The 27,393-nt window shown below is 31.6% G+C and overlaps 1 protein-coding gene across 1 annotated transcript; it reads right to left on the minus strand.

Moving 5' to 3' along the window:
- Positions 1–26,424, minus strand: LOC143068969 (metabotropic glycine receptor-like). The gene is made up of 12 exons (XM_076243385.1): positions 26,293–26,424; positions 22,007–22,475; positions 18,924–19,091; positions 17,825–17,948; positions 10,856–11,164; positions 9,216–9,284; positions 6,457–6,566; positions 5,819–6,036; positions 4,888–5,026; positions 4,409–4,514; positions 3,324–3,479; positions 1–1,160 (listed from the first exon to the last, which is right to left on the minus strand). The coding sequence occupies exons 1-12, from the start codon at positions 26,345–26,347 to the stop codon at positions 1,065–1,067; spliced, it is 2,019 nt and encodes a 672-aa protein (XP_076099500.1). The 5' UTR covers positions 26,348–26,424; the 3' UTR covers positions 1–1,064.
- Between the last annotated feature and the right edge of the window lie 969 nt (positions 26,425–27,393).

Raw genomic sequence — 27,393 nt, forward strand, 5'->3', positions numbered from 1 at the left:
TCAAGGGGTATAAAGCTTTTAATACGAGACGAAAAAATAATTCCGAATATGAATAGTTAGTTCCAGTATCATATTATTATATTTATATTTCCAAAAAAATGGAACAAATATCGAATATCGTACAAAATCAAACGACATTATAGGTAAACATGTCAAAAATTGAGAAACAGTAGACAACATTGTAATATAATCATATTCATTATACAAATAAATAACTATTTAAACAAAGAAATATTTATCATTTTTTTTTATTTTTGAATAATCACATCAATATATCACGAGTTCTATCTTCTTTGTATAATATTCCAACCAAAAATTTCATCGTTTTTAGTATTCTATTATTCAAGATAGGGGTTTCAATGGATACTCTATACATAATCTGACAATTTATACAACCATTTAGCTGAACAAATTTGCTTGACCCAAACTTTGCTATATTTTTTTAAAAGACCATGCTATATTAACTTCATTTCGGCAAATTTCCAAATATTTCTATCGAACCAGTGAGCATTCATTTAACAATATTTATAGCAAATAACATTCTTTGGTGGATTAATGTCTCGTTGGGAAATTAAGCAGGTTACCTTAAGCTTTTAATTACATATATGAAGTGTTTAACTTGAATTTCATGTCCTGTAACGAGAAATATATAATTCGTTATCATCGAAAATATACACATATTGTAATTATTTTTTTAAAGAGCTACAGGACCGTTGATATTTTTATCATTGCAAATACCCAATTACCGTTTAATTGGGGAAAAAACCACTAAGAAACTTAATTATAAGACATCTGAAAACAATTGTTTTTTTTCTACAATACTGGACGGATCTGTTTTCTTATTTTCGGAACTGTACTAAATGTTTTATTACTTAAATCCAGAAATTCTCACTTTTTTACTTTTTTGCCCAAAACTGGTGAAAACATGCCCAAAAGTGTTAGAAAATAACATTTTATGGCAAAGTCATGTTAGTTTCACCAGGAAATCCTTCACAGCGCTAGTTTTGAGATTGGGCCAAAAATGGCCCTTAATGACCCTTCTCCTTTATTGATGTCCGTTTTTATCATATTGTGGGAAGAGTCAAATTGTCAACTATTGGTTCTACTCTGTTATTGCCTCTTGGTGATAACTTTGTAAGAGACGTCCACAATTGTTTATCCTGTAATGCAGTAAAAATACAAAAATACAACATTGAATAAACTCATCCACAAAGGGTATAGATTAAGTGAATAGAGAATATCGTATGGCTTTTTCAATATCGCATCCGTATCAACCCAATATAATCCCAAGAACTCTGCTCGAGGGATTATATTGGTTGAGGGTTGATACGGTGTGTGATATTTAAAAAGCCATATCATATACACTTTATTATATACATATACCTCAAGTAGATGTCTTTTTATGTGACATGACGTTATACAGATAAGGTTTGAAATGACGTCATACAGATTATAGGTTTGACATGACGTCATACAAATTAGGGATTTGATAAAGCCTTTGCAACAGTGACTGCAATCGTGGACGTGACGTCATACAGATTAAAGGTGTGATAAAGCTTTTGCAACCGTGCTGATATCGATATCATCACGGGTGGCTGATACAGCACGCTTGCCATTGATTGTATTACACATACAATTTATCTGTATTTACTACTAAATATATAATAAATCAATGTATTATTGTCTATGTCGGTGTTCCACGTGTATGTTTCAGAAGTGTGATTCTGTGTTGTGTTAAACACAACATCCTTAGAATATTGGAGGATTGCGCGTTCATACAAATATTAAACTCCGACGCATTCTATATGTGCCCGTCGAAAGACAAGAGTTTAGAAGTTGACTTCTGTTTCTGTATATTATATATGTATTTTTGTTAATTATTATGTACTTAAATTATAATGTGTTCCTTGAATTGTTTCACATTATGGTATATCAGTCTTTTCTGTATAATATTAGCAATGTCTTTGTTGGAGGCCGTTATGTGGTATTTAATTTTTCATATCTTTGTTCCTGTGTCTTGATGAGCAGTTTTCTCAAACTTAGTCAATTATATGGTCATAATTATAAATTAACTGTTTACAAAACTTAAAAATTTTTATAAATACTAAGGTTTTTTTTTCTATCTCAGGAATATATTACCTTAGCTGTATTTGGCAACACTTTCCGGAATTTTTCGTCTTCACTGTTGTTCAATTTCGTAATTTATTTGCCCTTTTAAACATTGTTTGATTCGAGCGTCTTTTGTAGACAAAACGCGTGTCTTACGCAAAAACAAATTTCAATCCTGGTACATGTGATGAATTTGTGACTTGGATGGTTAGTTTGTCTTATTTGCACTCATACCACATCTTCTTATATCTATTATTTTCAATCATACTACATATCCTTGTTATGCTAAATCATCAGATAAAAAACAGCAACTTGCACAGATGTGTCCGTATTAAATAAAAGTACATAATAAAATGTAGTACACAGAAATTTTCAGATCGAGAGAAGGTGAATACCGTACTTAGCAAGGGACGATTTAACCCAACATTTATCCTTAAAATGTCCAGTAAAAATCAGTAATATGACAGTTGTTATCAAATAGTTTCTTTCAATGTATGCTGGCATTTGTTTTTGTTGTTTTTGTTGTTCGTTTGTTTTCCTCTTATAGTTGAGGAGGGATTGTGTCTGATATTCATATAATGAAGACATAATCAGTTTAATTGAGGTCTGGAGCTGGCTTGTCAGTACTGCTAGTAGTCTGTTGTTATTTATGTATTATTGTCATTTTGTTTAATTCTTTTTGTTTCATATTCTGACATCGGACTCAGACTTCTCTTAAACTGAGTTCTACTGTGCATATTGTTGTGGGTTTGTTTTTTCTATATTGGCTAGAGGTATAGGGGAAGGGTTGGGATATCAAAAACCATGTTTAACCCCGCCGTAATTTTGCACCTGTCCCAAGTCAGGAGTCTCTGGCCCTTGTTAGTCTTGTATGATTTTTAATATTAGTTTCTTGTGTATAATTCGAAGTTTAGTATTACGCCCTCCATCACTGAACTAGTATACATATTTGTTTAGGAGCCAGCTGAAGGACGCCTTAGGGTTCGGGAGTTTTTCACTAAATTGAAGACCCATTGGTGGCCTTCGGTTGTTGTCTGCTATTTGGTCGGGTTGTTGTCGCTTTGACATATTCCCAATTTCCGGTTTCAATTCTATTCCCTCGGTGTTAGTTTGCCAATGAGACGATTATCGGAATATAATAAACCACCAAAGTTCGAATGAAGTAGAATTAATTTGAACATTGGGGTTTTGTCGGAATAAAATAATCGTAATACCTTTAGATGCGGTGAAATATTTTCATATGTTTGGGTACCAACAGACTTTGTTGAAGTGGCTCCAAAATCATTTGTCCTTAGATATTTGTTATCGTTTGTTATTTTGAAAGTATCGTTGGTTTTCTTGATATCTTCTTTTCTGTATAATGCTAATATCTGAAATAAGACAACAAAATTGTCAGATAGTATGATGTATTTAAAATGTCCGAAATCCATGGACAAAAAACAAAATCGGGGTAACAAACTAAAACTGAGGGAAACGCATTTAATAACGCATTTAATAACATTTTAATAAAATTGCGGTTTTGAATTAATTATGAACTTTGTACATAAAAATGAGGCTTGTTTGATAGATTTATCACAAATTCTTTATTAGCTTTTTGTAAATTTAGTGCGCACAACGAACGTTTTATTAGCTCTTGTTATTTCGATCGTTTCATTTCAATGCCTTTTATAACCGACTTTGCAGTATGTGTTTTGCTTATTGTTGAAGGCAGCACAGTGACATATAATTGTCAACTTCTACGTCATTTGGTCTGTAGAGTAGGGATTTTTCATTGGCAATCATGCAAATATAGATGTGATTGATATTCTTAGCATTCATAACTATCATAGTGGCCTTGGTGACCGAGTGGTCCAAGTAGTTACTACTGTAATCCCTCAGCAGTAGTCATCACTGAGGTTGTGAGCTCGAACCCCGCTCGTGCAGGTTCACTCGACTCTAATTTTAATTGACTAGGATTGTCAGTTTTCCTATCGATGGTCGGAGGATTTCTCCGGGCACTACGGCTTCCTTAACCCCCCAAAAAAACCTGGCCGCCACGAAATAGCCTAAATGCGGTGCTTAATAGTGGAGTTCAAAAAACCAAATCAAATCAGAACTATCATAATTGATCATAATCATACTTACTGACTTTGTATCAATATGGAGAAATTTCTGCTAACATGAACCGGTCGGTCATCATTTTATTCAATCCAAACAGTATCGATCTTTATGCAAAGGACTACTATGTGCAAGTCAAAAATAGCTATATTGTTCTTTTTGTGAAACTGCAACAGAACAATAAATTTTCTTTCATATTTACCTTTGGAATGAAAATTAACATCAATGTTGTTGTGACGAACGCTTGAATCTGTAGCCCTTGCAATAGGTACAGCAAATCTGGTCCGTATGAATTACCAATCAAATGTCTGAAAATGACAGTAGACTATTTTGTCATACATAAAGGACCGTTTGTATATGTGTGACATTAATAAAGGTGTGTGAAGAAAAACAAAAGCAGAAAAATAATGATATTTGATCGTTTAAATTGTAGAGTAAGCCTCTTTTAGCTAAAATGTAAAATGTAAAAAGGGGTTTCATAATTTAGATAACATTACTTGTCCATTGAATAAGTTGTAACATTTGAAAATAAACTAAATATTTCTGATAATTTTTGTTGATCATCTTGTCCCCATCAGGATCTCACATGTGACTAATAAGTGTGCAACATGCTTACAAAATGAAGGTCGTTAACATATTTCACTTTACAGCGGTATACTACTGTTACTTTCATTTACTTACGTTAGAATCAACAGAAAACTGCCAAGTATTATTCCATTATAAACTGCCCATGTGATGTATCTACTTTCGTTGAAGTGACCAGGTGCTTTCCTCACCAGATAGCACATGTAACAACCAGCTAATAAAAGACATACTTCAGCTGAAAAAAAATATATCCAAAAAAGAACAACATTAATAGCTGACTATGCAGTATGGGTCTTACTCATTGTTGAAGGCCGTATAGTGACCTATAGTTGTTAATTCCTGTATCATGTGGTCTCTTGTTGAGAGATGTCTAATTTGCAATCCTACCAAACTTTCTAGTGTTATTGAATTTATCATATTTGAATGAGAATATTGTCATTGAGGCAGGTATCAAGCAAAGGACCATGTGTACAACCAATCGATCGCATACAACAAAGAAAATACATATCGTGCATTCAAAGCTTTTACATGACAAAATGCAGAACAAATCACGATAAAAAGCTCACGGCATGATTTATCAAAAACTATACATCAGACAAATCAATCAAAGACAAACTCTGGATTTCTAGTTCCAATATTGAGATCTACTTATAGAAAATGCTACGGATTTAAATATGTATATGTGTGAGGACTCAATTCTCTCTCTGACCTTTGATAGTATTGAAACAACGTTGCATGCCAGTTTATTTAAACGTTTGGAAACGAAGTTTGATCATTTATAGTAACTTGCCAATCCCTACGCCCCTTCCCCACCAAAAAATAAATAGCAGCAAAATATAGTAAAACAAGGTGTACAATGAATCATAATGTGTCCCTTTTCTTTATTGGTGTATGACATAAGTTAGGAGAGCCTTTCAACCGGTTACCTTAAGCGCGATTTTAACAATTTTAATGAATAGAGAAAGATGCAATTCTTTTTTTTTATATTAATATAAGAAGCAAATACTGGTGTTTCCTAAGTACATACCACATTGAATCGCGTAAAGCCAATATCTGTTTAAACAAACATCATACTTCAGTAAATTAGAGGTTTCTAAAGTTTCTGTCGTGCCTTTTGTCGATATCGACCAGGCTAGGAGATACATAGTTACAACACACATCGGCGGTAAAAATCTTTTTAAAAGTTCTTTGTCTGGTAAATGTACTCTTTGTAGTTTGCTTGCTGGTCGGAAAATGATAGCTATTCTGAAAAATAAATAAAAACCAAATGCCTTTATCTATTTATTCGTTTTGAATGTTCCTTTTAGTTTTAAGCTTTGTTTTTACTTGTTTCTCTTTCATAATGTTATTTCGATGCTTTATTTTTTAATTGAGAGAAATCTGTGTTTTGTTTGCTTTTTTCAACTTGTATGTCAATAATTGACTGTTTTTATACAAATGATTCTTCCATTTGTCAGGAATAAGAAGTTTGAATTTTAGTTGATTTAGTGGTACTGTTTTAAAAATAATAGGAAGTCTTTGCGTGGAAAACACAGGGTGGAGGTAAAGACAAATTGTTGAGATTTATCCGACTATTTATTTTATATTGGTTTACACTAACAAATTTTCTCTTAATGCAAGATATGTAAAATATATAAATAAAAATTTACGAATACACAAACATACCTCCATGTCTTTATCACTAGAGCTCCGTACATTAAGTTAAAACCTATATGATACACCCATTTCTGTGATATGCAGAGAATTCTTGAGGCTTTTGGATAGGCAAAGAATCCCTAAAATTTAAGAAAAGGTCAATATTTTTCGTCGTATATATCATTATCAACAAAAATAAAGGCAACAAAAGTATACCGCTGTTCAATAATCATAAATCGATTAAGGTGGTATGGGAGTCTAAAATAAAAATGATAGCATTTGTTCATACTTTGCCAAAACGTAGTATCTATTGATATATGTTAAAAAATATATAAAAAAATGATAGGTCACCATTTTGTGATTAGAAACTTAAAAAAATAATAGAATTGTAAAATAAATTAGGAAAAGTTAGCTTACAGCCAATGCTTTGAGAATATCAAAAGAAAAGACATGGTCATCGTAAGTTTTTTCCAGCTAAAATATAAAATAAGAAAATTCCATGTAGATTCCTCTAGAAAATGTACTGTTTTAGAGTTACTTTTTACCTTCCCTTAAAATGCCAATTTAAAACATTTAAAAACAACCAAAAATAATCTACACTTGAAAAAATTATAATATTTTATAAGTCATATTCTTATAAATTGGTTCTTTTAAATGAAAATTCACATAAAATATCTGCATTCCTGCATCAAATTTTGCTAACTTCATAGAAAATCTGGACCTGAGGTTCTCTGTTTTTTAAAATCCAAGATGGTGGAAGACACCCATACCACCTTAACTGGAAACAAATCCGGATCACAAAACAAATCCGAGGGTAACACATCAATTATAAGAGGAAAACAATTTAACAACATGAACACTGACCTCAGTGACCTGCAACAAAAAACAAACGCCAACATAGTTACATTTAATAAAAACGCACTATATTTGATAGCAACTAAACAATTTCATGTTCTGCAAACGTCCAGGTTTTGGCATTTAAACTAGAAAAAAATAAGATGGTTGTATAGCTTTTCATATACAAATGCAGTGATAGGGTAACAAAAGTAAAATCACAAAAATACTGAACTTAGAGGAAAATCTATTCGGAAAGTCCATAATCACATGGCAAAATCAAATAACAAAACGCATCAAAAACGAATGGACAAGAACTGTCATATTCCTGACTTGGTACAGGCATTTTCAAATGTAGAAAATGGTGGATTAAACCTGGGTCTATAGCGCTAACCCCTTTCACTTTAATGACAGCAGTCTCATCAAATTCCGTTATATTTACATTGATGCGTTAACTAAACAGACACAATAAATAGAATAGTAAAAATATGGGTACATTAGTCATCATCGTATAACAATTTTAAAAGGAGCAATTTAACAGAACACAATAACATCTATCTACAAACACATTCATTGATTTGTGTGAAAATTTCATACGTCACATAAATTTGTAAGTAAATTAACAGAAAAGAAGACCCAATTAAGATTTCATTTTAAATCCTAAACTACTGTATAAAACGTTTTCTAAAAGTTTAACTGCACGTGGAATAATTGAGATACAGTAACTGACTATTTTCCTATTTTATCAAAACTAATTGCTCTTTTTTTAAACAAGAGAAAAGATGATTTAAAAACATATTTATTACTTTAGTCAATCATATGTTGTCTTTTAATATCTTCGTTGCTTCACGTACATCTAAAACTTGATAAATCGAAAAGTGAAAAGCGAACGGTTGAAATGTATACCATTATTTCCATTGCTATGCGAAATAATCAAATAAAATGTTTAAAAATGAGGAATTTCACAATTTCATCACACAAAGAGACCATATGACTGGAGAGCCATAACTTTTTTTGTTGTTGTAAAGATAAAGTTAATTGATTGCAAGCTATACAGGAAACCATCAAATTAAATAATCAATAATAACTATTAGAAAAAGTAATATATAGTAACTCAACTGTTTGATATCTTGAATTCAAAAAAGCAAAACAACATTATAAAAATCCACTATGTTATACATAAGGAAATGCCTGTACCAAGTCGGAAATGTGACAGTTTGAGCTTTTGATTTTGCATTTTGCTTACGGACTTTCTGTTTAGAATTTTCCCCGGAGTATGGTATTTTTGTTATTTTACTTTGTATAAATCTATCAAATAAGATCCTTTAGATATACATAGGACATGAGTTTGTCTGTCACACCAATCATATTTTGCGTCGTTCGACTTTCTTTACGGCTTCAAACTTCTTGCATTTCAGATCATGAAAAACTACAATAATCTGCCAAATCGTATGATTTAAAGACATATTTATATTTAAAGACATCAGTCGAAGCCTTACACAGAAAGATATTTTGTTATTCCCCTAGGGTATCATCAGCCTAGTTGTCAGTACTTCTGTGTTGACATGAGTAATCTTTGATATGATCATAATTACAAATGAACTGTTAACAAAACTTTGAATTTTTGAAATACTAAGGCTTTTTTCCTACGGAATAGAATGTTTGGTCCTAAATGATGTTCAACTTCATACTTAATTTGCCCTTTTATTTTTTTATTCGACCGCCACTAATAAGTCTTTTGTAGACAAAACGAGCGTCTGGCGCAAATACAAAATTGAAATGTATTTATGATGATTTTATTAGCTTAAAAATCCCAATACTATTTTGTTTATGCTTTGGGGGTTTGAAACGATAGGATTAATTATAATAACAGAAAGGAAAGAAGAGAGGATCAAACTTTAAATTAGACACTATGAAATAACTCAAATAACTCTATTTTGAATTAGTGTACCAACCGTACAGCATACCAGTGTTCCGCCTGCACACATAAGCAACAAGAAAATGGGACTTCCAGTCTTTATTGCCTATTAAAAAAATATTTTAAAAAACAAATCAAATCACCATAAAACGATTTTTCATTTAAACTAAAAACTAAAATTTTACTGATTATTTTATTATACCCTTTTTTTTTATTTGTTGTGTTGCATCAATTTTATAATTAAAAATGTTAATAAGCTATCACCAATTAAACAAATGATATCATTTAATTGATTCAAAAACAATGTCTTATTATTATGCATGCAAATATTCGCTCAAAGCTAGATCTTTTTTTGCTACAGATATAATAATACAAAATGAAATCGTTTGAGTGTATACATACGGCTGCAAAAAAAAAGTAATGATCATAAAAACTAATGCAAATCTAATTAAATTTTATCATCGACCGTTTTTGCCTCTTATAATGAAGAGCTCTAGATCTATTATTTATTTCATCTAGATATCCTTCCGCGGAAACAAAAAACATCAGATTGTATTAAAAAATAAAATCGAAATCAAACAAGAATAGTGTTATTAAAAATTATAGTTGTTCCGCTTATTAATCGATAACTTTTCTGAGTCTGAATTATATTTTCATCTTATCTAATAATTAATACAGATAAGGGAGATTTAAAAATGAAACTTAAACACGGACATTCACAATTATCCACCTAAAATCTTCTTGATCTTCAATCATTAAAAGGTGACAAGAAACAATATTGATTTCAAAAAGAAATTAATAAATACTATCTTGTTTATAATTTATTTGTTTGTCTGAAAGAATTAAGGAATATTTTATTCATAAACCGTTTGTTCTAAGAACATTTTGAGATTGTTTTCTTTTTCTGTTTGAACTATCAAATAAAAGATGTTGACCTTATCAACCAAATTCGATTGATGTAAGAATTAAGTTTATCTATACAATCGTTTTTGTCTTTGACAAAAATTCCAAATCAGATATAGAGAATATCGGGCTTTGAAAGTAACTAACATGAAGGATGTGTCAGCTCATAAATTGTTATCCTTTAAAACACTTACTTAACTCACTCCGATTTTAAGATAAAGCGGAGTGGCACAACTAATAATAACTGGTTTTCTTTTTGAGGTCATCACTTACACTTCACTTAAGTATTAAAGTTGAATTTGTTTTTCAAATTGAACAAATAATTACGGTCATTTGAAATACATAAAATCTACATGAACGTGTATATCATGCAGTTTTTTCTAAAAAAAAAAAAAAAAAAGGAGGGGTTTTTATCAATGCATCTCATATGCACTTTTTCGATATCCAATATTATTTAGTTTACTTTTGATTTACCTTAAACCGGGTATTTTGGTAGGTAAAACCGATGTTCCTCTTATTTAAGTAAAAATTAATTGCAAATCAAGGAAGATCAATAAATTTTTGGGTTGTTACCTTGGTACCTTGTTTAATGTGAATTCTATTTTTCTTTCTTTTTTATCACCTATAAATGTGTGGTAACTTTTCAATTTACTCTAATATTTGGGCCAAAGTAACTCCTTCGTTTGAATGGATTTCCTAATTCAGCAGGTGTGCAGCTTTGGTGTCTATGTTTTTCATGGAAATACATTTACTTCATAAAACAAAAATAGGTACCAATTCATTCTTGAAGATAACAGTGATGACAGACAAACTTCCTATAGCGATACACGTCAGAAGAGTAACCAGTAAGACCGGGAACCGGAATGCAAACATGAACTGGTACAGGCATGGTGAGTCATCAACACACTCTGTACAACCCTCCATACAGGGTAAACATTTATACTGAGAGGTATCTGTAGAGTTTTCCACTTCTAGACCCTCGAAAGCTTTAACTCGAGCGTTCACATTTGGAAAGTAGTACCCTTTGCTGCAAACACATTGGTAGGCACCTCTTTTAAAACCTTGTCCTTTCAGAAACACACACTACAGAAAAGAAACATTGCACGTTAAAATAGAATCGAGTAAAATTATGTCTTTATTGAAAGAAACGTTTCAGATTTAATATATTTGCATTCTATCATTATTTTTTCAGTTGGTGGGATAACATGTTAGGTCTTACTAAATTCTCTTGAAAATGTGAAGGTTACCTATGCTGAGGGTGTCTAAATTTTGAATAATACAAATATGTACGAAAAATAGTATTTTTCTTTGTTAAAATAATTATATATGATAATGCCATTAAGATTTAAAAAAAGATTTAATTACCTTCTTATATGTTTGTATTAGATATGATTGTTCTCATATGGCTTTTTTTTCTAATATGTGTGTGACTCTGATGGCTGTGGTTTAACATTTGAGAATGGAGTTGGTTATATTCATATTTATATATGATTTATATCAACATTATTGTGTCAATTATTAAAAGCATTGTAATAAATTACTTGGCTCTACAGGGGCCCTTTAATTGGAATAAAAATATCTCATCTTATATGTGTTATGAATGAACTTTATTCTCACAAAACTACATGTCATAGTTACAGAGAAAATATATATTAACAATTACATATATGATTATATAAGCATGCACATGTGTGAACAAAACTAAACGTAACTTAACTTGGAGGACTGACTTTCACCTGTACTGTTTTTATAAACTTACATAATTTTTCTAAAATGATAATATTGTCTGAATTAAATAAACTATCAAATTTGTATGTATTTGGATTTTTACAGCAATATTCAGGTAGAAATTTCTTTCTCTCTAAATCTAAAGATTTACAAGACATTATATAATGGTATTCGTCACCGATTTCACTTGAATTGCATAGATGACAGAGTCTGTCGTTTCGTGACAAGCCTCGCCATCTTCCCGTCTCAATTGGTAAACGGTGACTACCGCATCTAAATTTGCAGTATACAAATAATAAATTATTAGGCAATATGTTGAGATAATTCTCAAATTTCAGATTATTTTTAAAAATTCTATAACATAGACATTTAGGTAAGGTTTCTATCTGTGACAAACATAATTGTGTGAACTGATCTTTAAGCTTTTGTTCCACACTTTTTGATACCCATTTGTCAGCAAAATGAAGGTTCCAAATATTAGACATTCCACAATTATTAAAAATATTTTTAATATAAATCAACCATTTACTTTCAAAACCATAGTTATTTAAATTTATAAGTAATAATTTATAAAGAACATGAGCAATTTTACACTCTTTACCGTTTATAATTCTGCCCCAAAAATTTATCATACGAACTTTTGCATAAAGAAATAATGGGAATCTGCCTAGTTCTGCATAAACTATACAGTCTGGGGTTGATTGCTTCAAATGTAAAATGAGTTTACAAAATTTTAGGTGTACTCGCTCTAACAAGTCAAAGTTTTCAAACCCCCAAATCTCTGATCCATATAACAAAATAGGTACAACAGCCTTATCAAAGAGATCTAGTTGACATTCAATAGATAAGTTATTAAGGTCTTTCCTTTTTCTATAAGGAAAGACCTTACTGTATTTCTTCTGTTTATTATTATTCTTTTTCCGCCAAACTTTGACGAAGTTAGCAGCCTAAACCGTAAGACGTGTCGCTTTCATGTTCTCACTTTGTATCGGTGTCATGAATACCTATCCGGAACTCACCCTGTTAGTCGAAATATTTTGTCGGTTCGGAGTAATCCCTCCGAAACCAAAAAACCTTGTTATCGTTCCAACACCGTAACCGTAATAGATAGAAAAAAAACGAAGGGTGAAATTTGTTCAGGACCAGACCCCGGTTCTTCGTTACATTTGATTCGAAAAGATTCAACGACTCATTGGTAGGGTTATGCCCCTTTGAAAATTAACCGGTGTCGGTGGACCACCAAAACTCAGAAACCGTAAATCGTAGAGACCTAGGATCTTCACCATTCATCAACAATTCATGAGACTTTCAAAAATACCTCAAGGTCAAATGTGTATGTTGACCTTGACCTTTGACCTAACACCTTGTTATCAGAACAACTCAAAAACCATTATACTTACAGAAGTTTTAAATAGTGGAAAATGTTTGGGTCATTACGGCGCAACTTTGTTATATTTTGACCGAAGAGATTTGACCTTTTTTTAAGGGGCATAACACCTGTTTTAGGTTTCTGGAAAGACAAAATCATCTTTTACTATATAACCAAAGGTCCTAGACCCATGGGGTCTTCGGCAATGACATTGGGGACTAATGACCTTGACAAAGGTCAAAAGGTCAAAGGTCAAGGTCATGTCCCATATAGCGAATTTGGTGTTTTTAACCTTATTTAAAGGTTTTTCAGTCTGTTTTAAAGCTTTTTAATACATTCTACGTCTATTTGAACATGTATTTTACATTACAAAAGGAAAGACCTCTCAATTGTTCAAGAACAATTGACAGTTTAATTAATTCTACTTTTCTTCAAGATAGAATACATAGCCTTTATTCCTTGATCTCGAAAGTATTTTCTAGTTTGTAAAAAAGAACCACTTTTAGAAAAAAATATTCCTAAATATTTATAATTTTTAACAATCTCAATTTCATTATCATTAATAAAAAAATTCAAATTTTGTGGAAGTCTGCCATTTGCAAAAACAAGAATTTTTGTTTTATCAACATTTACCTTAAGTTGCCATTTGTTACAATATATGGCAAAATTGTTTAACATATTTTGTAATTCAGTGCTACTATCCGCTAATAAAACAGTGTCATCAGCATATAACAGTAAGAAAATCTTAAGATACACATCTAGTTCATTTTCTAGGTCTGCACTTATTGACTGTAAACCTTTTGTATCTAACTCTTCTAAAAATGCTTGTAAATCGTTCAGATATACAGAAAACAGAGCAGGCGATAAATTTTCACCTTGCCGTACACCAATTTCGCAAGGGAAGAAGTCAGATTTCTCATTATTGAAAACAACACGGGATTTTATATCGTTATACATATTTTGTATAACTCGGAAAAATTTTCCGTTAATATTATTATTCAACAGTTTAAATAAAAGGAGATTTCTTTGAATAGAATCAAAAGCTCTCTGAAAATAAATGAACGCACAAAATAACTTTTTCTTCTTTAATTTCAATAGTTCGAAAAAGGCATAAATAGCAAAAATATGATCGTTTGTGAAGTATCCTGGTCTAAAACCTGCTTGGTTTTCTTCTAAAATCAAAAACTCATCTAAATAATCACAAAGTCTACTGCTTAAAATGGAAGTAAATATTTTACCTAAACTTGATAGTAATGTTATTGGCCGATAGTTTTTCGGTTCCCTTTTACTACCTTTGTTTTTAAACACTGGAATAACATTTCCTAAAAGCCATATTTCAGGTAAAAAACCTGTATCAAAAATTAAATTGAACATATATACATATATATCTAACATCAATTCAGAAGATGATGAAATATACTCATTTATTATCAAGTCGTCACCAGGTGACTTATTATTTTTAACACTTTGTATACCTTTGATAACCTCGTCTCTTGTTATTGTTTTGTTCAAAAAATAATTTGATCTATCACCATCAAAATTGTTATCTAGTTCATTTTTTTCTCTATTAAGAGTATCTTTATTCATTTCTTTAAAAAAATCATAAAACTGTTTGATATTAATGTCATTATTCACTGGACGTTTAAACTTATTAAAAATTTTCCAAAAATCACGTGGCTTTCTCATACGTAATTCTTTCATTTTCTTCTTCAAGTCATGATTATAGAGACGAACGCTATCATCCATAGTTTTTTTATACATTTTTTCACTATTTCGTAGTCTAACTTTGAAAATATTAGACCCGTAATGTTTATACAATCTTAATGACTTTCTATAATCTCTTCTACTATTTTTACAATCGTGATTAAACCATTCTTTATTGTTATATTCTTCTTTTGAATTTCTACAATCTTTCGTAACTACACCAAAAGTTTTTTCTGCTGAATCAAGCAAAATTTTAGTAACATTGGTAACAATTTCATTTACACGGTTTTGATCTACTTTACTTATATCATCATGTATTTCTAAGATATGTGACAATAAATCATTAACCTCATCTCTGTTTATGTTACTTTTAAAATCAGTACTCTTTTCATGTTTCCATTTACCTATGTATTTTTCATTATTTCTAATACATGTATTTTCTTTTAGCATATCTGTTTTTACATTACAATCTAATTGTAAAAAGATTGGTTTATGAATATCCGAATATAAATTGCTAAATTGCATTATTTCAAAATCAACAATTTTGTGAAATATATTTGCCGAGCCCATTACGTAGTCAACTACGCTTGAGTTACGACTTGTCGGGTTACCAACTTTGTCAGATAAAAATCGACCGTTCAATATAAATATGTTGTTATTTTTACAAAAACTGATAAGTTTTCTGCCATATGTATTAACTGTTTGATCTTGAGAATTTCTTTTCCTCGGTATACCAAGGTCGTCTAAAATACCTATTTTAGAAAACTCATTAAAATCAATCAATTCATTTACAAATGTATCATCAAAATCATCTATATCATAAAAATCAGCTAATGTACCAGTACGACTATTAAAATCGCCAAATAAGCAGACATATTGTGAATCTTTATACATATTATGCAGTTCTATTTCTATCTCAGATATAGCATCATCTGCTGTATATAAAGTATTAATAGGTGGAATGTAAATAACGCCACATATTAGGTCTTGTGGTAACTGTACTAATTTCTTACAAATTTTAAACCAAAAGACAAAAGGACAATTTGAATCAATTGGAGTGATATAATTGTTTAAAGAACTTTTATGTCCAAAAGCTAAACCACCTGATCTATAATTTGAGAATTTTTTTCTATTTTTACAATAAAAAGTAAAATTTTCTAAAGATATATCATCTAAGTCATCTAATTTGGTCTCTGAGAAACAAACAATCTCATGCTCTTGTAATAAATTTCTAAATTCTGGATATAAGAGTTTAGACTTTAAACCACATACATTTAGTATCAATAATTGTAATTTATTGTTTTCTTTAGAAGTAAAGTCAGTGTGAATAGAATTAACACTTTTACTACGGTGAAAATCTGTTCCGCTCGAGTAATTTGGTTGACAACAACTGTTCTTTAATCCTCCTTGACCTCCTTAACTTGGGGTTTGCGATTTACGGGGGTCTCGACCAGTGTTTCTTGTTTGATTATTTAGACCATGGGTGGTAGTTTTCGGGCGTGCCCCTCGTCCAATATATAGTTGTCTTTCATTTGTCTCCATTCTTGCCTCGTCGCTTCTGTCAGGTGGGATGAATTCAGCCCCGTCAATAAATAAACGATCCTTTTTTAAATGAACCTTCCGTTTTTGACTTTTGGCTTCTTTGAAGTAGGGCCACAGTATCTTTCTCCTGTCATTAATTTCTTTGGGATATTGTTCATTCACTCCAAAATGTGTCCCTTTCAACGCCGAAGCAGCGTATCGAACTTGCTCCCTGTCTTTGAAGTTTTTGAAACGACAAACTATCGGTCTAGTATTGTATAAGTTTCTATTTTGTCGGTCTTTAACAGAAGATTCCTTTCCAAATCTGTGTGCCCTATGGAAATCGATAGCTGAGTCCATTTTCATCTCATTTCTCATGAATTGTCTGAGTAAGTCCTCCGTATCCTCTGTTTCATTGGTCAGGGGAAGTCCAGTAAACACCAAATTCTCCCTCATAGATCTGGTTTGCAGATCTAAGTGTTTATCATGTAGGTTACTGAGATCAGATTTTAAATTATCAACATCAAGTGACATATCATTAAACCCAGCTTGTAACTGAGAGACTGAAGAGGTGACTGTCGTATGATCTGTTTTACTTATTTCAAACTGTTCATTGACAAATTCCATGCTTTTTTCGACATCGTCCATACGTTTAGAAACTTTATCAACATTTTTGACGAGATTATTCATGGTTGATTCAAATTTACATAGTTTTTCATTGACTTTATCTAGGGTTGTGAGTTTTTCAAAAATCTTATCTACTTTGAGTACTAGGGCCTCTATTATACCCTGAGTATCGGTACCTTGATTCATAGTAGATTGCATAACAGGTTGCATCATATTAGGGAAAGGACTAGAAGTAGTGCCAGTAAAAAATTCTGGTGATCTTTGATTGAACATCTGCATATTAGACTGTGGTATTTGCATCTGTTGCACATTCGGTGACATACAATAGGTATTCATATTCATCTTTTTTGTAGATAGGTTGTCAACAGAAGTGGGTTTTCCCTCAGACTTTGATTTATTTACTGTTTTTATTTCATTTACATTGTTTGTTTTTTTCATTTCTAGCGTGAGCACTGTTCGTCGTTAACTTACTTGGGTTTTCTCCACTGTCATTTTGTCCTTTCGATTTTTTTCGTTTCGTCCCAGATTTGCCATTTTTCTTCGAATTCATGTATTACACTAATATGATCATTTTATGTAGTAAAAGATAATCTCACATAAACCACTATAATGTTAATTAATCCATTTTTTTCAAAATTTTCAGACAGAGAAAAAATGTATGCCTCTTATTTCTCGCACATGCGCACACTCACTTTTTATGTGTATAAATGAAAGCAAACAATGTATTTTTAGTGGCTGAAGGAAACTTTAAAATTGCTAAAAAAAAAAGCCAAAATTACAAGTAATACATGTACCTCAGTTGTTTCCGGACATGCATGGGTTCCTCGGAATACGTCCAGGGCACTATAACTCCTGGTATCCGGATCACACTGGTTGATATCGATATTCGTTAGCTCTATGTCAACAGAAGCTATACCTCTAGAGTAATAAACAACCATATAGAAGGTGAAAGGATTAAACGTTTTAGACATATGAAGACCGGTTGAAGCCATTTTATAAAATGGAAGGGACATTCTATTCTATTTTCAAATTTATTTTTTTTAAATCCAACTTGACATTTATTAATTCCAATTTGACATTTCTTAGTCTCAAGCTGACATTTCTCAGTTCTAATTTAATTGGCATTTCTCAATTCCTTCCGATTAAATTTCACGTTTTCAAGTTATTATTTCTCAGATCCATTTTTACAGCGAGAAGTATAATCTTAGAAATGAGAAATAAGAGAAATGTCAGGAATGTGAAATGTGAAGATTGAAATAAGAAATCTTAAGAACACAATGTCCCAAATGGTCTTTCGTATACAATACAACGCTTATTAAAGTCACTATGTTAAAGACTCAAATGTATCGGTGGTTTTGGTCGGCTTATTGCCTCTTTGAAAAATTCATAATTTCCATTCTCAATTAAATTCTATTACATTAATTTATATTAACATTTTTTTCTTACTATCCTCATTTTCGGATTTTAATAATGAACACAAATGTAATACACCTTATCGGTATTTGTTCACCATTCATGGACATCACAAAATTTCCCGTTATACCCCATACTAGGAAATATCTGATAAGTGAGTGTTGAATGACGTCAAAAGTTCAAGCGGGACAGATTCCCAAAATAGCGATAAGGTGTAGTGTCTGTCAACATACGTTTTTGTACATTCTGATTATTCCATAATTCCAGAGGCCAACAGTTCCAGCGAATAAAATACTCGCATACTTTACTGTTTTTATTTGAAAAAAAAGATATCTGCAATCAACAGTACAAAAAAGAAAATTTTTGAGAAAAGCCAAATTCACAGCCTGACTTTTAATAGGCAGACACGTGCTCATTTGACGTTTGATCATATTTTTCAATATCAACTCTCGTCGTTTTTAATCTTATTTTAACACTTACTGAAACTTGGGCTGTCCTGTTATATCCAATGAAAATAAAGGCGATGTAAATGTAACCATCCAAATATCGCCCCCACCACAATCAAAGTACGGTTTGGTCCAATGGCCGTCTTCTATCTTGGCTGTAAGTAAAACTGTCTCTACTTCCGGTAAGGATATATTTCCTGACCTGAAACAAAATCGCGCTCTTGAATAGTCTGCTAGCTTATTGTTTTATTCTATTCTATTTAAAGGTTCATATTTTCATTAAGTCATATTTTATCATTTAAATTATTACATACAATTTATATACATACTGGTTTTACATCTATACCAACAATTCAATACCGCGGACAATGACTGTTTTCCATGCTTCGTTATTAATTACCCTTTTCTGTGTAGTGTTTTGTGGACAACTGTTGGTTCTTTAATTGTTTTCTGTTTGTTCAAAGTAATGAGTCTTTTAGTTTCTTTAAAATACCACCTCCATGCGCGTAGCTACGTTTACGTCAAAACGCCCGGGCGTACACTTGAATTTTGAAAATAAAACAAATATTCGACATAGAATAAGAAAAAACTGGTCAAAAGCACATCGGCTTGTGCTTCTTTTTTTTCAATGGATTGTAATTTTGAATAAAAAGGGACTAAATTTACTAAAATAGATCATTTAATATATTTGTTCGAATCTTTTGTAAAAGACTGAATCTACTATGAATTCTACGTACTTTTCTTATATTCAAAGCAATTCACTATCTGCTCAGATTCGATATGCTGTTTGTATTTTTGTCGAGCCAGTGATTATGTCCCAAAAGCGAGACAAAGCGGCGTCAACATTTAGGTTCCGAATGTGGATAAAGTCTTTTGAATGACTCTCCGTGAAATTTTGCGAAAGTTGGACAGAAACTGTTTATGATCAAATGAGTATTCAGGGCAATATAAAAATGCATTATCTTTAATTTTCCCACATTTTAATGACAAAATGTATTTCTTTCTGCAATTAATAAGTCGTCGCAGTTTGGGCTTATATTTTGTTATTTCTCAATTGCATTAACTACTTGTCGGACCTCATCGAATTTTATGAAAATGTCGAAGAAGCTTTTTCTATTACTTATGTCTAAAGCTAAAATTTTAAAAGCATTTTTTTCGTTCATTTTTCTGTTCTTTCTGGTAGACAGCCGGATAGCCGGACTCTTCTTTAATTAATTGTTTTACATGCTCTCAATTTATAAACCTTCATAGATTGTCGTGAAATATTCCAGATCAAGAAAAAAATATCAAAAGAAAATTTTAGATTTTTTTTTAAATCCCTTTAAAGGAACGATAAATTGATTCACTTTTTGTGGGAAGAAATCCTAGGTGTTCCAGAATTTTTTTAGATTGCAATTCTTAGAAATATTTTTTTCGTGTTCATTAAAAGGTGCTTTTGTGGATTGTATGCTCACTCACGGCACCATATAAACTTTTTTAAAAGTAATATTGGTTTGGACCTTTTTCTCTAAACCCAATGACCATTATGCTAGCTTCCAGTTTAACACGATGCATAAGTTAACATATTACAAGATTTAACCAAAACAAACACACCATTTAGATTCAAAAGTATGTTGCTATCAATGATTTTTTACTGACAGGAATCATTACGGTATCTCATTCTCGATAGCTTTCGGGGGCTTCGTCCCTTTCGAACCCACTACCAGCAGGTGCTTTAACATTGAGCGGTTGGCACCCCTCATATCCCTCGCCAAGGTTCGGGCGTATACGTAAAAATGACCCAGCTACGCCACTGACCTCATATTCTGTAGTTTATGTACTAGTCTAAGATTCTTTTTTTTAAGAATATCATTTCCAAGCAATCACGTGCACATTGAGTTCAATTTTTTCAATTGTAAAAAAAAAGTTTTATACTGTTTTAGATTTTATGAATCGATTTCCTATTGTAGCTTCTTTCTTCTTTTCGTCGTATAAGCTTCCTCTATTAGAAACACCCCTCTCGTGTGGGTAATATGAATAAAAGTCTTTATAACTATGTACACACTCCGAGAATATAATGTAGCTCAATATTGTGTATACTGGTTCTCTGGTTTTTGCCTGTGTGACCCTAAGATACCCGTATGTTCAAAAGTAGGAAATTGGCGCCTGTGTGACCCTAAGATACCCGTATGTTCAAAAGTAGGAAATTGGCGCCTGTGTGACCCTAAGATACCCGTATGTTCAAAAGTAGGAAATTGGCGCCTGTGTGACTCTAAGATACCCGTATGTTCAAAAGTAGGAAATTGGCCTATCAAAACTGAATGTTAGAATATCTACAATTTAACAGTACGCTAAACAAGTATTATCTTATTTATTTTATCTGAATAATATATACTTGATGCTTATTACGAAATGCTAAGATTTATATAAAATAGTCTTTTTTCAATCGTATAAAGGTTGCTAATTTAAAAGTATATTATTGAATTTGCTATACTATCGCAATATTTATCTTGATAAGGATATTTTATTAATGAGTCCGGAACAAACACATTGACGTGTCTGACAACGCTTTACTTTTGCTCTTTCCTGGTAAAGGATTAAAAATGTGAAAAATATTCATGTAATACACCACGTACTCAAAAAATTTAAGTCCAGTACATTGTACGACTGTTCAAATTATTAATATTTTGATTTAATGTAGAAATAAAAAAAAATAAAAATAAAAGATAAGAAGATGTGGTTTGAATGCCAATGAGTCATATACCAACAGGAGACATTTAAGTAAACAACTGGCCTTTGTTAGTCTTGTATAATTTTAATTTTAGTTTCTTTTATATATTTATAGATTGTAGTAAAACGTCCATAATCACTGAACTAGTACACACTTCTGTGTAGGGGCCAGCTGAAGCACGCCTCCGGATGCGAGATTTTCTCGTCGTATTGAAGACCCATTGGTGGCCTTCGGCTGTTTTTTGCACTTTGGTCGGGTTGTTGTCTCTTTGACACATTCCACATTTCTATTCTCAATTGTAACCAAAGGTTACTGTACGACCTTCAACAATAAGCATAATTCATACCGCATAGTCAGATATAAAAGGCCCTAAAATGACAAATGTAAACAATGTGAAATAAACCTACCTGAATTTTGTTTTTGTTACAGTTCTTGTCGCGTTTTCCCAGTTCTTGTTACTTAAGTGATGATACCACAAAGTTTTGTTGTTATCTTGGTACGTATACGACAAAGCAACATCATGGGCAAACACAATACCATTCTTATGGTAAGCGTACGGAACAAACGAAGAATATTTAGAATATATTCCTAGTTCTATAGCTATTCCAGATCCGAATACAGCTGTTCGACCAACCACATTACTTTTTACTAAAGAGAAGAACATTTCATCGGTTAGTGAATCGAGTGAACCATTATTTGCTAGCAAAATTGATGTTAGGAAGTTTGATGTTAGAATTGCCGGACTGACAAAGTCTTCCCAAACTGTATGGTTAAAGATGAGGTCTAGAGTCTCGTCTGTACCCCCAGTACAGGGACTTTGTTCTATTCTACTAACATATTCTAAGGCTAACTGGATTGCTTCTTTGTCAGATTCACCTGGTACAAAAAATGAAAATAAACAAGAAATACTGCAAAGTCTATAGTTTATGTTTATGTTTGGATTTTGTAAAAGTAAAATAACACTTGACGTGTTCTATATATGAAAAGGCCATTCTTTATTTCAAATTTAAAATACGAGATATACCGAAAATTCGGAACTAGATGTCGTTTGAATGAAAATTAAACCACCCTTTTTTGCTACAACTCGTAGACAAAAGATAAAATTATGATGAAAAAATGCTTTAGGTATAATTACAGCCAATTACATTGAGTGTGTAGGTAAAGGTAGAATCCTTGGCTAGCTTGCTTGTTAGCTGAACTGTGAAGTCATAATAAGGTACGATATACTACCCTCCTTTCGAAGTAGTCTAGTCCTACATACAAATATATTGGTTATCTATCGATCTAGTCTACTGTTAAAGAAGGGTAGTTTACCTAACCAAATAATGACTTCACGGTTCAGCTCACAAGCAAGCTAACCAATGATTCTACCTTTCCTTACACACTCAATGTAATCGGCTGTAAAGTCAAAATTACTAGTCCCTTAAGGCAAATGGTTGACTGGGGTAAACAAATATTGTCACACGCATTTCAGCGAGATCTGACGACATTGCTTCGGAAGTTGTAAGGATATCTACAACTGACGAAAATAAACCCCGAGACTTGTGTATATGATAACTAAGCAGTGAATAAAATAAATTGCTATCCCTTCCAATATTTTTTTAGTATTTAAGTGGGTTTTGTGGCTGTTATTTATGTTGTTGTTACGAGAATTTCTTGTCCATTTGTGTTAGTGCTACCAGCTGAGCCATGTGGGACGAGTATTACTACCGCCCGCACAAACCCCTTAAAACTGGCATATTGACATGCCATTTAATAATATTTTGAAAAGGACCACTAGTTATCAGTGGTTATTTCATATCCAATATAAAACCTGAAGCAAAGTATTTTAAAAAAAATTGAAATCTCTAAAGTCCCTCTGAAAGCAATTTTGATCGACTAACTGAAGGCACACAACACTCTATAGATGATCCTATATTTTAGAGTTTATCTATTAATTCTTTCTTGCTAAATTGAACATTTCTGGTTATAAAATTGGAGCAAAGAAAGTTTACTTTTATTTCAAATTTCAAATTTGAACATACTAACAAACATTATGATTTATAACTTATATAAAAAAATATCTCCTTTTAGGCTTTAAAATGTTGATGTCCGTCCTTTCCATGTATATATTCTTTGCTGGAACGTATGTTCAACTCTTATTGACATAACTTCAATTGTTCAACCTTCGTATGAAAGGATTTAATCATAATCAGCTTTATTGCAATCGTCTGAATGCTAATAGCGGATATTCATTGTGGCTTAAATAGGGGCTGATGAATGTCTCAATTAATAACGTACACAAGTGCTTAATTAATGTCGTCCCTGGAAATATATCAAATGTGTCTTTTTATGGACGTTTTATTTATTTCGCTGTTTTGCTGTTTGACTGTAATGCATTGTAAATTTTAGTTATGAATATAGTAACTTTTATTCAATAATAGGAATGTTGATCTCATCACTTATTCCATTGACATCAACGTTAATGATATTGCGTATTGCTTCTAGTAATCATTATGTAAAGGAGGCACGTTTGATTAGCATTGGTTCTTTGAAAAGATACAACGAGACCGTTAAGCAAATAATATCTGCTAACGAATTGACGCCTTAAACTGTCTTTTGCTACTTTTGTAAATACAGCTTTTTAAAATTACTTTAACAGTTCCGTGTTTCAATAAAAACTCAGTCACCAATGAGTCTAAACTTATTTAAACAACTCATATTCTGATATGTTTCACCAACAACAATCATTAATAAGAAATACAGTGAAACCTGCCGAATATTACTTAAACCAAAAACCTGATAGTGTGTACACTAAACATATTCTAAAGTCCTGTTACAGTAGTATCTAATGATATGCGTTTTGAAAAGGTTTAGACAGATTTAAATGTAAATAAATAAATTTGGTGTATTTACTGTCTTCTGATTGGTTAAAAGTGTTAGTTTTATTTTCAATGTTGTCAATTTTTATGGCGACACGCCCACTCTGACGTTGTGTATTCATACGCCAACATGTGTGTACGTTGTTATTGTTAATATAAAGAATATAAAAAGTTCTTTGAGCCTTATTTTTGATAGAAATTTATTTATAATGAATGGCAATAATTTATTTTGAATTTATTGACCCATAAAATTAATTTTTGACTCTTCACACTTTACATAATCCGCTTCGCGGATTATTCAATGTGAAGAGTCAAAAATTAATTTTATGGGTCAATAAATTCAAAATAAATAATAGCCATTCATTAAATGCATAACAACTATTTTTACATGATAAGTATATATAGTGAGGACTTGAAATGAAAATAATCTTTATTCCTTATAGGTAATGTGCGTCCAAAGCGCTTTACTTGATTTATTTTTATATACATCATTGGTTGCATTTCCATTGTTTATAGCAAAAAGGAGACGTGGTATGCTTGTCCATGAAACAACTATCCACTTTAATAAGTTAAAATGAAATGAATGTAATCAATTATAGCCACCCGTATGACATAAGCGATCCGTATGGTCGGGTATAACAGGCCACGATATGAAAAAATATGCAACAATTTAATTCAGAAATCTAATGGCTTTATTTATAAAATAAAAAAATCAATTTACGGAAAACAAATATGACAGACATCAACCAACGACAACCATTGAACTACAGGCTTCTGACTTGGGACATACTCGCAAAGAATGTGGCGAGGCAAAACATGTTCTTGAGCGCTCAAAACCTCTCCTAACCTGGGACAGTGGTGTAACATTACAACATAAGAAGAAATTATAAAAATCAGCTTAATTCATCGGATGGATACAAATAGAAATGCATCTAACAAAAAACACAGAGCGGACGTGGTCGGGTACTTATACATCCCGAAAACAAAGAGACACATCTGTGAGTACTCACAGTAACTGCTTATTTAAAGCCCATAACAACTTATAAAAAATCATGCATCTAAGACTATTGTTTTCCAACCACAACGTTTTGATGGACGCTTTTGAAAATATAACCTAGAATGCATAATTTGGATTCTTGAACGGCGAATTGAGGAACGGGACATTATTATTATAATACGGGGTGTTGTATGGTTGACAATGAGACAAGTATCCACCCGAGACCAATATTATTGATATGGTTAATATTTGGAACTATACGTCATCGTACGACCCTCGACAAGTCAAACATATACAACATATCAAACTATAAAAGGCGTCAAAATAAAGAAAAAGCAAAACAATTTCTATTTGAAAACCAACGTCTTGATACCTTTAAAAAACAACAAACGAAAAACAAATATGATATACAACAAACGAACAAAAAAACCCCGGAAAAATGATATACAGCAACCAAAAAAAAAAAAAAACCAACCAACAATGAATATGTTATACAACAAAACGAAAAGGGATTTACAGCAACAAATAACAACGAATATGATATACCACAACAAACAAAACACACGTATAAAATATAGAAGCACACGACAGCCTCTGCACTTTTTCTGATGTTTAAAGTTTTGATATTTTTTATCATGTTAGAAAATCATCTTTTGATAAACTAATTTCCCACTTTAAATGAAAAATATGGAAACAAAAATGTATGAAAAAAATACATAAAAGATTATAACTACAAAAATCATGTGGTAAAAAGTTTTTGGGGTTATTAAAATTCAATTGTAGTATTCTTACTATTCAAATTCAACGTTACTGCATATATGTTTTTTAAGCTTACCTGCTAGGGTTATTGTAGTTTGTAATAACATCAACAATATAAGCCGTACGAGCATCTTAACGACAGAATAATATAGCTACAAAAATTGTTATATCACCTCAGTTGCAGTTATATGAAGTCTAATTGCAGATTCTGTCGTGTTCTTCTCTATTTTAAAGAGAACAGAAAATTATCTAGTACAAAATAATTACCTGGAGATAGGTGGACTTTTATTGATTTATGATCGCTTAATTGTCTTTATTTCATTTTTTCAAACGAAAATGATTTTTTTAGATAATGAAAACATTTATCATAATTATGTAAGAAAATGAATTATTTAGGTACTATACCGTAACACGCGTCACTTTGGTTGTGTAACTTCGGGTATTTCAAGGATGACTACTTATACATGTACGTGTACTACGATTTTTTCGAATATTTGTTAATTTCGAGTGCTGAGGTTATTACTCGGAAAGGGTAAATAGCATCATTAAGAAAATTAAGTAAGAATACTAAATCAACCGGAAAATCGAATTAAATCAATTATTAATTTAATTGTGTCAAGCAGGTAGTCTTTGATCCTAACGATTGGTGTTGCAATAGTTGCATATCATATTAAAACATTTCTAATCATGGAATCTACATAAACCGCGTTACGGAAGCTTGTTACGTTTCAACAGTTTCAATTAAGATAATAAGTACGATTACTTGAAAATCATTTTTCTTGCTAAATATTAAAAAAAAATGGAAAGTAGACCATGCGATCGCTCTAGGAAGGAAAGTAGACCATGCGATCGTTCTAGGAAGGAAAGTAGACCATGCGATCGTTCTAGGAAGGAAAGTAGACCATGCGATCGTTCTAGGAAGGCACGTTTTCTGAACAACATATTTTCTTCTAGCTTATTATTCATTATATATACATGTATAACTGCGAACATGAAATTGAGAATGGAAATGGAGAATGTGTCCTAGAGATAACAACCCGATCAAACAGTTTGAATGCAGTATGATTTTCATAATCATTTTGTGTTTTTGTTTTGTCCCCAGGAATTTAAAATCTGCCCTTTCAGTCAAAAAAATAATCTATGTTTTGCAGAGAATTATCCTTCATATGTGTAATCT

This window comes from Mytilus galloprovincialis, chromosome 3 (genome assembly GCF_965363235.1).
Source record: "Mytilus galloprovincialis chromosome 3, xbMytGall1.hap1.1, whole genome shotgun sequence".
In the NCBI taxonomy this organism is placed as follows: domain Eukaryota; kingdom Metazoa; phylum Mollusca; class Bivalvia; order Mytilida; family Mytilidae; genus Mytilus; species Mytilus galloprovincialis.

What these genes read in the sequence shown, in the direction of transcription:
- LOC143068969 (XM_076243385.1), bottom strand. Translation starts at nt 26,347, where the DNA reads ATGCTCGTACGGCTTATATTGTTGATGTTATTACAAACTACAATAACC. An exon ending in GAACACTGGTATGCTGTACG is followed by an intron (nt 6,567 to 9,215) that starts GTTGGTACACTA and finishes CTTAAATTTTAG; the next exon opens with GGATTCTTTGCCTATCCAAA. An exon ending in CTAGTGATAAAGACATGGAG is followed by an intron (nt 6,037 to 6,456) that starts GTATGTTTGTGT and finishes TTTATTTTTCAG; the next exon opens with AATAGCTATCATTTTCCGAC.